General features: G+C 35.8%; 1 protein-coding gene across 2 annotated transcripts in view; it reads right to left on the bottom strand.

Moving 5' to 3' along the window:
* Positions 1 to 18,372, bottom strand: part of CPNE8 (copine 8) — a 234,863-nt gene that overhangs the window by 74,325 nt on the left and 142,166 nt on the right. For both annotated transcript variants that reach the window (XM_040488446.1, XM_040488445.1), the window contains exons 11-13: positions 8,770 to 8,845; positions 5,613 to 5,666; positions 4,200 to 4,261 (exon numbers count right to left, since the gene is read on the bottom strand). In XM_040488446.1, the coding sequence (XP_040344380.1) occupies positions 4,200 to 4,261; positions 5,613 to 5,666; positions 8,770 to 8,845 (192 nt within the window). The remainder of the gene's footprint in view (positions 1 to 4,199; positions 4,262 to 5,612; positions 5,667 to 8,769; positions 8,846 to 18,372) is intronic.

Below are 18,372 nucleotides of genomic sequence, written 5' to 3'. Positions count from 1 at the left end.
TAAAAAAAAAAAAAAAAAACCCTGGTCCCAAACCCTGCCTCTTGTCCTTTTATCTAAAATCTAGCCATACTGGAAAAGCTCAGTTGTCTCCATTCCAAATCATCACTAGGCATCCTATGAACCTAATCAAGGGTCACTTGCCCTCCACTTTGTTACAAGGAGAAATTCTCCAGTACTGTAACGGACTTCTGCAGAATACATAAGAAAAGGCCAAACTTGTTAAAGATTCATTTTACAGAATGTTCCTGGGAGATGAAGAAAATACTCATGACCTTAAGCCTGGAGATCCAGTATACTTGAAGAGACATCAACTTAAAGATTCTTTACCGCCAAAATAGGACCTTATTAGGTATTGCTAACCAACTCGTGTGCAACAAAGCTACCAGGGCCCAACTCATGGATTCACATTTCTCATTTAAAAAGGACTCCAGGGGCGCCTGGGTGGCGCAGTCGGTTAAGCGTCCGACTTCAGCCAGGTCATGATCTCGCGGTCCGTGAGTTCGAGCCCCGCGTCAGGCTCTGGGCTGATGGCTCAGAGCCTGGAGCCTGTTTCCGATTCTGTGTCTCGCTCTCTCTCTGCCCCTCCCCCGTTCATGCTGTGTCTCTCTCTGTCCCAAAAAATAAAAATAAACGTTGAAAAAAAAAAAATTTAAAAAGGACTCCAGATCCTGAAAACAACTGGTGAGCCACTCCCCTTTCAGAAGATATCCCAGACCCAGAACTGAAACAGACAATATCCAAAGAAATAACTGAGACCCAAGATCCAGCACCAACCCAGAACTCTACTTTTACTTTAGTTCTTATTTTTTCACCTTTTGTTTCATTGTCATCACTGTTCTATTGCCCCCTCCCAAGACTGGCTTGAAGTTTTATGACCCTTAGCTCTTCCTGTGGTTTGAGTTCTTAAATGGAGACTTCCTTAATGACCCTCAGGCTTTAATAAGACTTAGTCCTATAGTCCCTACCCTTTGTTCTCAACTCCTATACAAATTCAAGAAGAAAAACCAGTTAACAATAGCCGTATTACTATGTTCTATCAAAGAGAGAACCCCTGTGATTGGAATACTAATATCATTGTTAAGCCTTCCCAAACATAGCCCATGTCCCAAACATACCCCCTAAAAATTGTTGGGTATGTTATTATAACCCACACAACACTCCAACCAAATACAAAAATACTCTCTATTAACTCCCCTTGGTTCAAGAAGATTGTCCCACAGATAACGATCATTAAGATCATGCACAACACCTCTAGTCAAATATAATTGTTCCCCCTCACTCTCTCAAAGGTACCCTAACCCCATTTGCTTTAACCTCCTTTCCTTGTTTTGACATTACTCCTGTCCACAATTTCACTTCTTAAATAAGATATGTCCATCTGGGACCTAGTCTGGTTTCTACAGATGTAAATCTCACTTTTGCAGTCACTGATCACTATAATCTATCAAGCTACAACCATATTTTATCCACGTCCCCTAATGCTACTCCCCTCCACCAGGTCATCGCAGAACAAAAGACAAATGATGAAACTTGCTATCAATACTTGGGTCCAGTGATTTCCCAGGGAATGACATATAGAAAGTCTCATCAGTGGAATATGTGTAAGAGGTTTTGCTATAACGAAACTAATCCCAAATTCTATCCTTACTGTGATCTCCACTAACCTTATGTTGCAGGACCCCTATCTTCCTTCTGTGCCAATTTTTCCTTCCCCATTATCAAAAGCACCACTCTGAACAATAAAACATGAGCAACTGAATCTTGGTGTGGTTCTGAAGGGTGTATTTTTATCTGTGGCAGCCCTCTTAATTATCTGTCCTTATATGGGAAACCCTTATGGAAGAACTAACCAAGCCTTAGCCTTCAAAAGCATTAATAATACCTGGGTCACTGGACACTGTACTCTAGGATTCATATAACCCAATCTGTCTACCCTACCCACAACCCTACCCCTAATAGAACCCAAAAGGCTTTAGGTATAATAGTTGTTGGATTTGGTCTGGCTATAGGTATGCTGGCCCCCTGGGGAGGATTTTCTTATCACAAACTCACCCAATGTAATCTCACAAATGTTCCATAGGAATTATCCCATGAAACTGGTTCAGCCCTACTAAATTTACAATGATCCTGGGACTCTCTTGCTTCAGTAGTCCTACACAATCAAATAGCACTTAACTACTGGTTGGTAGAACAAGGGGGTGTCTGTGCTGTTGCTAGTATCTCTTGTTACTCCTGGGTAAATACTTTGTTCAACATGGAATTAGAAATTAAAAAAAAAAAAAAATTCACACAGGGCTCTTGGCTTCACGATATCAACAAACCCACCTCCAACAAATTAAAAGCTACCTACCATCATTCAATCGCTTTAGTTGGTTGCCTAACAAAATAGGAACTATCTTTAAACCTGGACTACAATACTGAATGAGACTATTAATGTTTGGATTAAATATCTGGTTGCTATATAAAATATGTTTTGTTTGTTTCCAGAAGTGCCTCTCTTCTCCTCTTCCACTCCCAAGCTAGTTATGATGACTTAAGCTTCTGTGTATACTGCTCCAATGTATATCCCTATGCCCCCTATGAAGGACTGGATAGAACCAAGCAGACAAGCACTTGGGCAGCAAGGAACTCTACCATAATGAGTTTCCCCCACCATAATTGACCATGGTGATGTTTCATACACCAGTGATCAAAAAGGGGAAATGAAGAGGAAAAGGGGTGAAGGAATAGTTGACAACTCTGAGTCCATCTTGCAACTGTCACCAGTTGGAGGTCACAGAACAGTCACTTACTAGCATCAGGATAATCATTTTGAGGTTTAGACACCTAGAAAACTTCCCCCCAACCCACAGTACTGAGCAAAAGAGGCCAACCAATCACTGAGCAAATGATACCAACTGAAATTTCTCCCTCATTGTGGTTTGAAGCTTTAAAAACACCCCCTCCTCTCATCCTTTTTGGACAAGCACACCAGTTGAGTTTGGCTGTCATTCTGGTTTGTAAAGCTAAATAAAGATCCATCTCCTTTCTCCTTATTCACAGGCTCACTCTTGAAGGTTTTAACAGCAAACATTTTTTTTTCTACTTTAGTACACTTTCCTTTAACTTTATGGAAACAACCACCATAGCTTCTGAGTCTGTGCAGCCAGGTGGCACATTGCAAGATGTCCATATATAGCATTGGTTCTCCGCTTAAGCAAGTATAGTTTTTGGTTTTTGTTTGTTTGTTCGCTTAACTAAGAGCAAAAAGGTCAAGCTCTCTGTTTTTTGGTCAACTATCTTTGTTCCTTTGGCCTCCTCATCCGTTTCCTCTGCCTCATGGCATTCTATTCATGAACTGGTGTTAGGAAAAAAAAGACTGCCAAATCATAATTAGGAAGAGGTTTACAAGCGTGTTGTCTCTGGCTGCTATTATTTGTCATGAAGTTACTAAACACATTCAAATTTACCTCTCACCATTTTTGTATGTTATAAATGTAAGTAATAGCAAATAAATTACAATATGTGGACATTTTAGATGGTATGGTAATGAATGATTGTATTCTATCTCTGGGGATGCTTGTCCCTAAAAAAACAGGGACAACTAGGCTAAAAATAGGAACAAAATGGAAAAAATAACCCTCCCCATTCACTAGGGCATAAGAATCCCTAATATATTACCAACACAGACCCTGTTTGGACTCTGAAACATTTCAAGAAAGGTTGCAAGAACATTTTTTTTTTCTGAAATGTATTCTTGCCTGGAAGTGTAGGGAGCAACTAAGTAACTATTCACCGTTCATTTCTGCATTATGATTTTATGACAAGATACATTGTTTAATATTCTGGAGCTCAAATATACACTTACAACAAGCCCTTAAGCTTTTCTTCTATCTCAAAAATAATAAAAAGTGCACATAAAAAGTCCCATATGTTAGGCAAGTGAAAATACTCTCTGAAAGTACATATAATAGCTTTATCTGCAACTACTATTAACACAATGAAATTTTTTTCTCTTGGTCAAAGGAAAGTTACAGTTTTCCCCCAAAGTAATAGCTCTTTGTGTTTATCTCCTGAAGTCTGTAACACAAGTGCAAAAAGGCTGCCATCAGACTATATTAAAATTGATCATTTCAGTTGCCTGTTACCTAGTGGTAGAACTTGCTAGACACAATGGAAGAAATGTTTAAGCAATGAAACAATTTCAGAGAATGACTTACCCTCCTTTAATATAGTCAAGGAATGAAACTTCTGTTTCTACCAAAAAAGAGAGTAAGGTTACCTGAAAAAGAAAAGGGAAGAAACAAGGCAGAAATTACCTGCTGGTACTAACTGAAACCTCAATGGACTTTATTCTAACTATTAGAGAGGAACTCATATTTCATATTAGAGAGGAACATTACATTTTGAAAACCAATAATGATATTATTCTTTATTAAAATCCATTAGGACTGACTGCTCTTATATTTAAAATTTAGCAGAAGGGAAAGGGTCAAAAAAATTAACTAAGTCCTTCCCATGAGCAGTTTAGTTCCTTTGAAGAATAGCATGAAAATTATTTACAATGACACGGTGTTACTTCCCATTTTAGATAAAATGGGAAAGATTAAAGGAGTTGAAACATAGTTAAAACTAAAAAATCAGAATCAGTGAGGTAAACCTTATGAGAGGAAAGGTGTGCTTTTGTCATGTTCCTGTAATGGGGCTAATATTTTAAGTGTCTTGCAGTATACATCTTTAAAAGGAAACTTGAAGAGAACTTAGATTTTGCTTCTCCTACGAAAACTTAATCTGATGATAAAATCTTCAGTATATTATAATAGAAATATCACAGACGTGAAAAGTACAGCAGAGGTAATATAGTCAATAACACTGTAATAAAGTTGTATGGTGAAATCCAGTGACTGCACTTATTGTGGTGAGCATGGAATAATGGTCAGAATTGTTGCATCAATCACTTGGCATGGTAACATTGTGTGTTAATAATACTCCAATGGGGGAAAAAAGGCACACGTGAATTCTCCAAAAAGAAGGAATAGGATGATTTTAAGATTTTTTTCACAGTCTTAAGATACTTTCATCGACACCTTCCTGTCCCGGTTTAGACCTGCATTCTACAAGGTGCAAATCTTAACACACTATAAGCAAGTACTTTCATGTGCCATGAGTCTTAATAGTTAAGTGTAGCCTGTAAAGAGTATAGTCATTCTTACTAACACACTTTTTCACACCGACTTGATTCTCTCTAGTGTGATTCCACTCAATGAAGATTTCATAACAAAACTTCAGCTTCCCACAGAGGCCACAGAATCCTGAGGACAACCTGCAGGAACCTGGGTCACTACTTTTTATAAGGTATTCTCCATTACAACCATTCCCACGGCAAGTTCGTTTTTCTATTATACACCTTCATATTAAAATCCTAGGTTAAATTGAAAAAAACACAAACAAAAAACAAAAACTCCCATTCCCGAGGGTATAAGAATCCATAATACATTACCAAGACAAGCCCTGTCTGGGTTTTGGGAAATTTCAAGAGTTTAGTCTTTAGTACTACTCAATGTAAATGTTACACTTTTTTTTTTTAACTCATTTATTTGGCTCTTTAGTGAATAACATAAAATTTGACTTACTGTTCCCGAATTAGTATATTTTTTCTTTTTTCCTTTCTTTTTGGGATTCACCACCTTGAAAGCAGATAATTACAATGTGTTAGGATTTATACATAACATACATAGGATTTATACAAAATATATAAAAAATGTGTAGTTCAAACTGCTGTCTTCACTGCTGATGCATTTATTCATTTACAAATGCCTTTACTATGATTCCTGTACAGTCCTTAGGCCATAATTTCTCTATAAAATTTACTCATGACTGTTTTCTTTAAAAAAAATTTCTTTTTCAGTAATATTCTTCTCAATCACTTTATGCATTGATTATCCTTATCCATCTGTATCTTCTTGATGCAAGAGAGACCTTTAACATCCTAGGTCCTAAATAATAATAATTATGTATAGCAAAGAAGAGTATATTCAGGAGACGTAAATTTGTCATTAGGTAAAGAACACTAACATAGCAAATCACCTGGCTGTGTGCATATATGAGGGCTCTGTTACTCTTTTGCTGTCAGTGGTAGTAATTTCCACCAGACATCTAGGCTCTGTGATGATTGGTAAAGGTCTGGTTGTGGACCTAAGATTTAATTTTTGACCATTTATTACATGAGGAAAATATTCTTGCACTCCTATATTATATAAGACACCAAAGAACATAGGGAATATGAAGATGAGTAAAATCTGTTGATCTAATAGGATAAAAAAACACATAAGTGCTTTAAGAGAAGATCCTTCAGCACATCCCAATCCAAAATACACGAAACATTTGACAGGTAAAGAAAGTTAAAAGAATTTATGAATAAGTAGTATTTGAACTAAACTTTATCAATTTAAACTAAGGCTACAATAAAAAAGGAAAGACACAACATTTGAGAAAGAGGAAAAAGCAATCGGCCCAGGTTGGCTGGAGCAGAGTGCAAATACATGTTATTGAAATGAACCTGAAGGCCTGCAGGTACATGAAGGCTGCAGGAGACACTCCTGTCTGCATGCATGGAGATCCTGAAAGCTCTTTGCAAGCTTAGAGATCCCAAAAGGGCTCTATACATTGCTCCAGCCCCTTCACAGCTGCAGTCCACCAACAGTCCTATGGGTCCAGGGTCCCAGTAAGAAACAATCCTGTCTGCAATTGTCCAGACCTTGAAAGGGCCCAATACTTAGTTTCAGCTCCTTCCAACTATAGTTTGTGAGCAGTATTGCTGACACAAGGACCCACCAGGGGACACTCACATGTCTGTACCTCAGGAGATCATGAAATATCCTTATATTTATTAGGCCTCAGCCCCTCTGATCTTGATCAGGACGCCCATCCAGGGACCTGGTGGGAGACATGCCCATCTGTACCTCCAAAGCCAGGTCTACGGACCAAAGTCTCGGCTATGGTACCTGAAACAGCTTCTTAGGCATGGTCCACAGCCAGTTCTGCTTAGACACCCATCAGGTGATCAGACACGAGTTCTCAAAAAGTGCTGGCCAGAGCCACACACATCCTCACACTTAGTAATAGGCCAACTGACTGAGGACCCTACTGTATACCCTGAAGAGGAACACTGGTTCAGTGCCAGCCTACTGAATAAAGTACTAGAGCCAGTCTCATCCACTCAGGGATGAGATAGAATCCATGCCCATTCAAGACTCTGATCAAAGCACCCCCAACCATAGATACTAGTGCAGACCTAACAGCTTCAAAAGCGGCTCCAACCCAGCATGACTGCAGTTCTGGAGGTAATCCCATCAGCTCAGGAACTGACAAGAGGTCTTTATCTGCCAAAACCAGTCTGGAAAGCTGTAGGGGGGTTTTAAAAGCTTGGGTTTTGCTGGAGATATAGAAGCCCAAGGATAGGTGGAGAAAACAGGGATCGGAAAGTACCACCTGTCTTCTATTATTTTCATTGCCTATATGGAGCCTTAATATTCCGTCACTGGAAGACGCAGATAGAAAAATTGATGCTTACCCCATCTTTGCTCTTGCCTGGGAAGTTTGCTCTATAATATCTCATACTCTACTAAGTAAAATACTATACAGTATATAGCACTTAACAAAATACACCAGGGGTGCCTGAGTGGCTCAGTTGGTTAAGCATCCAACTTCAGTTCAGGTTATGATTTCACGGTTCATGAGTTCAAGCCCCACATTGGGCTCTTTGCTGACAGCTCAGAGCCTGGAGCCTGCTTCAGATTCTATGTCTCCCTCTCTCTCTGCTCCTTCCCCGCTTATGTTCTGTCTCTCTCTCTTAAAAATAAACATTATAAAAATGTTTTTAAATAAAAAACCACATTTCATGTGTTAGTCTCCCTTACACACTGAAATTTTTAATCCTCTCTGTATCTCTGAAATTTTTAACCGTCTTAACAGAGAATGTGGAATATAAAAGCCATGCGATAAACATTTTTACAAGTGAATGAATGAATAAGTGAATGAATAAAATGCTACTGCCATAGAAGAAGGAAAGTGCTCCACTGCTAACTTAAAAGAGGGTACAATTTTAGTGTCAATCTGGCAGGGAGAGTTACGATTATTGACTAATACTAAAATATTCTCCTTTCCTATTGATGTTTGTTAAATAAAAAAAATTATAGAGAATGTACAGGTAGCTTAGCTCAGGTATTAACAGTGCCAAAACACACCATGTGCTCAAAACATATCTGGTAGCTAACTGGCAAGGTAGGTTTAAGGCAGAAACAACTACTGTGCTTGCCTTAATAACCTGGATTTCTTTTATGACTGAATCAAGCTTTGTCATTCCTTTCAGTCTTCAACTAAACGACAGGGAAGTCGCTCAATCTTATAACACCATGTTGACATAATGAAAATGCCTATTTTTCTCTTTTTATTAAAAAAGGTTTGGGGGAGGAGGTTGGTAGGAAGGCAAAACACAAAGGGTGAGGCTTATGAAAAAATGAACTTGCATTCATATTGAAGTTTTAAAAATAATAAAAAGCTTCATTGGCAAGAATGTTTAAATTTCTCAAAACAGAGTTAAAAGATCATGGAACTTTAAGAGAAATAATATCATTCAGTCTCCAAAACAAGTCTGTTTAATAAGCTTAAAGATTCCTATGTATATTGGTACTTACTTAACCTTTGCCAATTATCCTTTACAAAATCTATACTTTCAGAGCATAAATTTACTTATTCCAGAGGAAAATAATAGAATAGAATTCCCCTTACCTCATATACATTGAATTGTGATTGTCCTCTAGAAAGTTCCCTATAGCTTGTTGTAAATTCTCCAATGAAATCATGACTAAAATTAAGGGCAAAATATATAGTATTAGCTTTCATACATTTGCCAATTATACCTTAAAGCTTTTTACAAACGTACAGTCTAATCATGAAAAAATTACTATGAGCATAATTTAATAACATATTTTAAAAGAGAATCCATACATAACTTCATTGTTCTTCAACCCTGAACTATGTACACTCAAAAATTACATTTTGTTAGTATTCAAATAATATTCAATTTATCCCAATTTGATTAATATTTATAAAATATTAATTTGAACATTAAGATTTCAAATGGTACTTGTTTTAATAACTCATATCTCAAAGACATTTCATCATCTATACTACCAAAATGATTAATAATTTATTCAAAAAGGATTAAAGCTTAAGACACTCAAAACTTATTATTATTTACATCAATAATCACAAATACAATATACAAAACTCCTAAAACTTAATGACCACGATGTAATAGGACATTATTTTTCAAGGGTATCCCATATTAACATGGATAATAGTCACCAAATTTCATTTTCAATAATAATGGTTTAAAAGTATACTGTTAATATCAACATGGTTATTCTGAGTTTTTTCATCTTGAAACAATCATCATTGCCTTCTCAGAAAGCAGGCCTTCTACAGGTGTCTTCTCAGTTTAGCTGGGGAGGGATAGGAATTGACTAAGCATATGTGTTAGTTCTCACCATAAAATCTTTGTCAATGTGACTACTGAAGTTTACCTAGCAACATAAAAAAACATGTTATGCATTCGGTAGTTTAGAGGGGACTTATATTCTGCTACCCTATGTAATCTGAACACACACTGCTAAGAAATGCTGGTTTTCAGTGCAGTGGTGAAATGTAATGCGACAGAGGAAGAAGATAAAGATTATAGGAACTAAAGTGGTAAAACAAACCATAAGGGATGTCACCGTTATTTATATCATAGAATTTAAGCTTGGCCCATTCACTTTGCAAATGCAAGGTGTTCATTATTACTATATATATATATATATATATATATATATATATATATATATATATCCCAAAACCCGAGGTAGGTTTAATGCTTAGTTGTGAATCACTAAAATCCATCAAACCTCCATAGACCTGATGACCAGTGACAACCAACAAATAAGTTGTTATCTAGCCAACCAAATTACTGATTTCTAAAGATGGCATTTGGAAGAGAAAACTAGCTGCCATTAATTTCAGTAGAGTTTTTGCAATAGGAATTGTTTTATAACATTATTTAAAATACAGCTCATTTAGATTCCAGCCTCTCAGTTCTCCCTTATGTCAAAGATCTTACACATACATGATATTATTCGAAATGGGACATCCCTCTTTATAGATGTACCACACTGACCCCTTCTAGATTTGACTTCCAGAAGCATATCTACACACATGAAAATGTGAAAGGAAAGAGGGTTGGAAACAGTGGTAAGTATATTTGTATGTATGAACCCAATCTCCTAGGAATCACTCATTGAAGTTACACAGGGAAAACTATAAAATAGTACTTTAGTGCTACATATTTCTAATAAGTGGAATAATTTTCTTTGACCTTCAGAGGTGGAAGCTCATAACCTTGGTATCTTTCACTGAGACCTTAAAAATTGAGTTATGGAGATTCTGTTTAGAATCTATCCTCCTCCATTGCTGTGCGTGCTTCAAATATCTTAAGAGTCACGGAGATCGAGGCGCCTGGGTGGCTCAGTCGGTTAAGCATCCGACTTCAGCTCAGGTCATGATCTCACAGTTTGTGGGTTCGAACCCTGCATTGGGATCTGTGCTGATAGTGCAGAGCCTGGAGCCTGCTTCAGATTCTGTGTGTGTGTCTCTCTCTCTGCCCCTCCCCCGCTCATGCTCAGTTTCTCTCTCTCTCAAAAAGTAAATAAACATTAAAAAAAAAAAAAAAAAAAAAAAAAAGAGTTCCAGAGATAAAACATTCTATTAGAGCACTTCAAGCACAATGCTTTGGTATTGGTAACTGTGGCCAAGCCTTATATAACAGAACTTACCACACTAGTGGTGGGAACTTAACATAGAGGGCTTAAAATAAACTCTGGATCACTTAAGCCCATATGGTAGTTTTCTGACTATGGTAATCCTCATCTGGTTAACTGTTTGAATTCAATATGCAGCTATTACTATTAACACTAAATTCCCACCACTCAACACTAATCGAAAACTTGGTAGAGAGAAGCAATATTTACTGATCTCAAGTAAATACAATTACTCAATCAAGTCTCAAGAACATGTAATACCCATTTGGATAAAGTCCAGCAGAGTGGCAAATCTGGACCTAATTGCAATGGTCAAGTTTATCATATGGCACACATTGATGCGCTCCTGCTGAAGTCATTATGGAGCTCTCTCAGAAGCATTTCTCTGATAATTTGGTTCTGTTTTGTTTTGGTAAATTTGTTACTCTCTACAGAATTGAATGATGAACAATGGGACTTAATGCTATGAATCTGCACTTTTGTGCTTCCATTTGTGTTTCCTAATCTGAAAGCACCCTGTTTATTAATAAATGGAGATTTTCCCCTCTGCATTAGTTGTTAGAGGGTTTACACCCAGATGTATGGCCATTTCTTGCAGGATATGTATGCATGATGTGCTGTCCTTGCAGGCTTTTCAAATTTCTTACCCTAATTTCCCCCTTTGCTTCAATTTCCTCGCCCAGTTTATAGTTCACCATATGTTACTACACGCATTTCTGTACATTACCTTGGATCTTTTCAGAGTAAGACAGGACACAAATGGAAGAATGAATAAAATATTTGCTCCTCCCATTCTGAATCTCGTTCAAGATTATCATTTTGAATAAAACACTGAATGTGCATGCCATATAAATGCAATGCTATGATGTGTTGTAGAGGAGAAAATGTATTAAGTGAGTCACAAATTGCATTTCAACCTCCAAGACAACATTTCTGTGAGATAAAGAAAACACATTATTTTATCTATTCAGAGCGAGAGAAATGGATGACCAAGAAGTGAGGATTTGTTGAAAGGTTATCAACATAAAGCATAAAAGCAGGTAGCAGTAAACTTGCCAACCCTAGATATAAGGTGCTTTGTCTCCAGAATACATCCTAAGAATTTGGGTGGATAAGTGGACTCATTCCCAGGTCAATTTCATCATAGATCTCTTGAATACATGGACATTTTTAGTTTCCTTTGTAACTTGTCTTACTTAAAAAATTATTTAGTACGCCATAGATAAATACTCTGAAGAAAGTATTAAATGTAATTTTCACTGATTTGTAATTACCTTTTCCCCTATCATCAACTATTCCAGATTTTACTGAGATAAAAAGAAAAATTTAATTTGCTTTAACATTTTTATCTGCTCATGATTTTCAATACTGTAATATTGAAACAATTATCACTATACAATAAATCACAACCAACAATTTCCTTGTGATTTAATAATACTGCTTTGCTACTTCCTGTTAATTTAATTGCATCTAAAATAATTATTCTATGTCTTTGCATTTACAAAATAAAGTCTACCTCAGGGCTGCTTATCTGATTTGTGTCTGTTCACCTCTCTAATTTGTTCTCCCTACTTATTATAAGGGAGGAAATAAAGAGATTTTTAAAGCAAATTGATTATGACTATATAGCTTAGAATTTGAGGAAATAAAGAGATTTTTAAAGCAAATTGATTACAACTATATAGCTAGTAGTCTGCCTCTAAAATCCTTGTTTGAGCAAAGTGATTAAATTGTTAAATAAAATCTGTATATTACAATTATTTCTGTGCTCCATTAAGAGTGGAAAAATGGCGATTGTGTCTACTGACATTTACATTTGAAACCTGTAGGACAGTCCCTACCTAACAAATGTGTCTTTCCCACCCCCCCGCCCCCACCTCCCATTTTTGGCACCTTCTTTCCCAGCGTCACCTATACTATGGAGGCTAGCTATTATGTCCTCCAAGAAGCCTTTCCTGCTTCATGCCATTCCCTCTTTGCTTTTAAAGAAGCCAGTATCTCTCTACCGTTACAAACCTGTATTGTATTGCACCTGCTCTTTACATAGCTCCCCTCTCAGTCTCCGTACTTGAAGGTGAGAAAGGTGATAAACTCATCTCCATGTTTTCAGCATCTACCTCATTGCCTGGTAAATGGGCACTGTTGAAAGTTGGAACTAGATTCAGGTTAATATCACAGTCATGCTGTGATCTTACCTTGCAGGTCACATGAACAGATTTGCCTCAGACTATATTCAGTGTAAAAGACTGGCACAAGTGCCAATCACCGTAACCACCATCACTCTCTCTACCTCCTTAAAACAACTCTGAGAGTAATGAGAACAACTGTTCTTTTCCCCAGAAGTGCACCCACACAATCCCACCAGAGGCAGAGAAAAGAGAAGCAGGCAATATTGCCTTCTGTGGGCATTTCTGGTGATCTTCCTGAAGGCCACCCTGCCTTGGGACAGATAACTGTTACTTTCTTGACTGTCAATAAACTACTTTTGCACATAGTGTATACAAATGGCGTGTATGTACTGAATCCATCTCAGCCCTTTCTCTACCACCATGTGGTCTGGAGTGAGTCAACTTCGGGGTCCTTAAGTCTTCACCGAAAAATGGGAGGCAATGCCTACTTACGGTTTTGAAAACACATTCAGAAAATTCATTTGATTCTTTTTTCTGTGAAAAGTGTTTAACTCCTCAAAAAAGACACTACTAAGATACCTTTTTCCAATTATTAAGAATATGATTCCAGACACACATATATATAATTGTAAGAAAGCTTTCATCAAATTAACTTGTGAGGACGTAATAGGCTTATGAACTGATATATGCTGTGTTATATTCTGGAGCTACACACACCTGTGGCTTGTACTATTCCAATGGGATTCCTTTCCTCTGGAGTACATACACTACAGTGTGCCGTGTGCCAGGTGTGTGCTGAAGGAACTCTCACATAAGGATTTGTAAACAAATTGTGTGTTAAAGACAATTGCTCTAGGATGTTGAAAAGATTCCAGCTCAAAAATGGGCATGATCTTTCCCATGGAAACAACAGCCCCGGATGCTACCGTCTCCTCCATTGGTATTTAAACATACTGCCTTCCCATGTTCCTCTATCTTGTCTAATCTGGCCCAGTCCTAGCAAGCATAACAACATTTTTAAAAATAGCTAGAGATTAAGCAGTCACAGAAGTGAGAGACACTTTTAATTGAAGTGTAGTCATGGTGACCCTAATTAAACTCATAGGTTGCAGACATTCTTACTGGTTAAACCTGTATTTGTAAGAGAGCAGCAGTGTTTTTCAGGAGGTGACTGAAACCAAACCACTAACTCCATGATCACAAGTAAACTATGCCCTCAGATTTGTGATTTCTCACAATCAACACTAAAAGTCATCTTTATGAGTCCAATATTGTTATCAGCTGTCCCTGATTTTGCTAATTTTCTTTGCTTTTCTTCTAGTCAAAGCCTTCAAATTTGACAAGACTTTTCAGCATCTAAGAATGTTTTGGTTTTCTGGGGCTTTTTAAACAAGAGAATACCAGCCCCTACTGATTCTTAAAGGAAATAGTTCTATGTGAAAATTTCAACAAAATCAAATCTTTCTTTTCCCTTGTAACTTCCTCAAATCCTGACAGAGAATTTAGTTTACTTTAAAAAAAATCTACAGGGGCGCCTGGGTGGCGCAGTTGGTTAAGCATCTGACTTCAGCCAGGTCACGATCTCGCGGTCCGTGAGTTTGAGCCCCGCGTCAGGCTCTGGGCTGATGGCTCAGAGCCTGGAGCCTGTTTCCGATTCTGTGTCTCCCTCTCTCTCTGCCCCTCCCCCGTTCATGCTCTGTCTCTCTCTGTCCCAAAAATAAATAAACGTTGAAATAAATAAATAAATAAAAATAAAAAATAAAAAAAATCTAGAAATATAACCTTTAAATATTCCCAGATTATGAACTTGTGTATAAATTTGCAGAATTATTATGATTATTAATTGTGCTAGTAAACAAAGATTATAAACATTCTTACAAAAAAACAAAAGATTATAAACATTCTTATAAAGTCCTGTTTTATTCCCTCCATAGATTACAATAATACTTCTGGGCCTCAAGAGGGAAACAGGGGTGCCTGGGTGGCTCAGTGGGTTGGGCACTGACTTTGGCTGGGGTCCTGATCTTACAGTTTTTGAATTTGAGGCCCACATCAGGCTCTGTGCTGACAGCTCAGAGCCTGGAGCCTCCTTTGGATTCTGTGTCTCCCTCTCTCTGCCCTTCCCCCACTCACGCTCTGTCTCTCAAAAATAAATGTAAAAAAAAAAGTTAAAAAAAAAGAGGAAAACAGATATAATCATCTCAAATATCAAGAATTCAGCAGGAGAACTAGGCTAATTTTATCAGTCTTATCCATACCAGCTCCTTGATACATTTCTAATACAGACAAAAATTTAAAAAGATATAAATAGCATATATATGTATATATGTAATAAATACTATTGTCATTTTAGGTATAAATTCATATAAAATATTACATAGTAATATATGATATTACATCTACATAATTGTACATTTTAATGTATGTATTATATCTATTATTATTTAATATTTCATTTATTAACTTTATTTTCATTTACTTATTACCTCTATACAAAGACTTGGGACAAACAACACGTTTTCAGATAAAGATAATATTTTTGATGTGATTTACATTTATATAGAAAAATGATATATGTCATCATAAAGAAAATGCTCTGTATGATGATTTATCACATTTAAGCTCAAACTGTGTGCCTATATATCTACTCCATTTTTTTAAATACAGGGTATAGACATATTTTCTTATATATAATATACTTATATGTAAGTATTTTTATAATATATATTTATAAGTGTATTATTTAAAGTCCAAGTGTATCTATCAGATATAATGCAAATTTCAACTACACATAAAATCTAACTTTTAAAAAAATAATTACCTTTGATTCTTTTCTATTGCCTCTAATAAGCTTAATGCACCAATATATCATCAGGCAAATAAAAATTTGCCTCATTAAACAAAGTGAATTGTATATGGCCAAAATTCTTAATATACAATCACTTTTACCTACCAATAATTTCACAAATGCAATTTAGTCCATTGAAAGGTAGGGTGAAGTTTCTTTAGCTAGCCAGGATCTTTGGATATTTTTTTCTAGGATTATATTAATTAAAAAGTTAACTGAGATAAGGTCGGAAGTTAGATTCTCTAATTTCATCAACTTGTAACTATTTTATGTAATCCATGTCACATACTTTATTCTCTATAATTTCAAAGTGATTGAATTCTAGTTTTTACCTTGAACATTAATCTCTAGAAAGGAAGGTCTGTGTGATACACTAACTTGTTTTTGAAATTTAAACTATCAGCCAGTGAGTGATATTTTTTCAGCTGAATGAGAATAATAATAGTATTGTTATAGTAAGCAAAACAACAACAAAATACCAGGAGGGGCCTGAATTGGCTCAGTCCATTTAGCAGCCAACTTCAGCTCAGGTCATGACCTCGTGGCTGGTGGGTTGGAGCCCTGTGTCATGCTCTGTGCTGACAGCTCTGAGACTGGAGCCTACTTCAGATTCTGTGTCTCCCTCTCTCTCTCTCCCCCTCCCTCTCAAAAATAAACATTAAAAAATTAAAAAAAAAAAAGATCACCCCACTTTGGTGAAATTTCACATTTAGAGGTGACTGACTTAGATCTTATTTGACAGCTCAGACCTTTTTGATTTGCAAGAATTTCACCACTGGAGATTGTGTGCTATTTTAATATTAATACAAAAATAATAATCATTTATTGCCATTCAAGATTTATAATACTTTCTTCAAATTCCTACATTATTACCCATTATATCTCTTGAAGTGAAAATTATTTTTTCTTATACTATTTATGGAGAAACAAAGGTTTTAGGCATTTTGAGAGACTTTAATAATTTTATGTGTTTTTGAGGCATGTTACTTTTTAATGGTTTTAACAGTGTGAATATCTTCAAAGTATTAAAATATGGAAATAGAATAACCCACATCATAAAAGTTTTTCCATGTGTGTTAGAAGCTTGAATAAATTAATACATTTTTGAACCAAATGAGGCTCCAGGAGACTATGAAGCAAAATTTCAGAATCACTGAGTTCCCAAGAGATACAAATCTAAAACATTAATCAAAGAATTAAAAGTACTCAGTGAATTGGTGTTTGGGTTGCTTAGATAGGATAATACTTATGTGTAAAAGTTCTTCCTTTTAAATAATAAGCGTAATTAAAAACTTGTCCTTAAAATATAGTATAATATCTGGGAATTTTCTAGTGGAAATGAAAGAAATACCTATGCAACCCAATAAAAATAATGTCTGCCTATAAGTTCTCCCGTTGGGACTTACTGATTTTGTGTAAGCCATTAAGCTTTCTAGTAAAAATTTTTCACCCCTCAAAAGCATAAAATACATTTTCCTATTCACTTCAAAAAAAAAAAAAAAGTGAGTTGATTAACTTCAGTTGTTCTGAACAGAATAACAGAAGTTTGTTTTGGGTTCTTGGAAGAAAAATATTGTATTAGAATATGGCCATAAAAGCAGCCCTAATATCAATATATGTTAAAATTAAATTTACAGGTTAAAATACAAGTTTATAATACATATATTTCATTGGCTTGTTCATTTAGACTATTCTATAATATATGCAAATGTATTAGCATGTGATCTAAAACAGAGTTTTTCCACATATTAACTATCCTATTCTACACTTTTAGGAAAAATAACACTAAAGAACTATTTAGATAGCAATGACTTCAGATGGGCACTATGAATGTGTGAAGATCTAAATGTAAGGATAGTTTTCTATAAATCTAAATAAACATTCCAATTGTGAATTCATTTTAAACATAAACGGAAAATGGCACATTAGAAAATTCTTCTCATTTGTATGTTTATTTTGTTCTATGTACAAAATCACCAATTGTGGCCAAAAATATGTTTATAACCTTTTATCTCTATTGTGGTGTATAATCATAGAATAGTGCTAGTAAACCAAACAACTGAAGTGCCATAATCTATGAATATTCATGTACTTTCATAATTTTTATGTATATATCAATCTGGAAATTTAAAAAATTTTGTTTCTGGAAAAGGTTGCCAGTAATTCTGCAACACCCCTTAGCAAAGTATACACAACTGAAATGAATACATGCCACTTGTATTATAACTATATGTATTTAATCAACCTTAAAAATCTAAAACTGCAAATTGACAGCCTTACATACATTATATAATAAATACTAATCATAGGAGAAATTGTGATACCAAAAAAATACCTAGCTGTTTTTAAGGACCTTTTATTTCCTAGTCAAAAGATTGTTACTGAGTACTTCCTTTAACTGAACCTCAATGTCAAACAATTACACTTAATCTGTTTAAATATACACATAGACGTTGCTACAAAAGGCCATATTTCATTCTTTCTCATTGCCAAGTAGTATTCCATTGTGTATATAAACCACAATTTCTTTATCCATTCGTCAGTTGATGGACATTTAGGC

Source organism: Herpailurus yagouaroundi, unplaced genomic scaffold (assembly GCF_014898765.1).
Source record: "Herpailurus yagouaroundi ecotype Mexico unplaced genomic scaffold, PumYag 166, whole genome shotgun sequence".
Lineage (NCBI taxonomy): Eukaryota > Metazoa > Chordata > Mammalia > Carnivora > Felidae > Herpailurus > Herpailurus yagouaroundi.
Note: the sequence above shows the minus strand (reverse complement) of the source record. Positions and strands in the feature narration are given on the sequence as shown.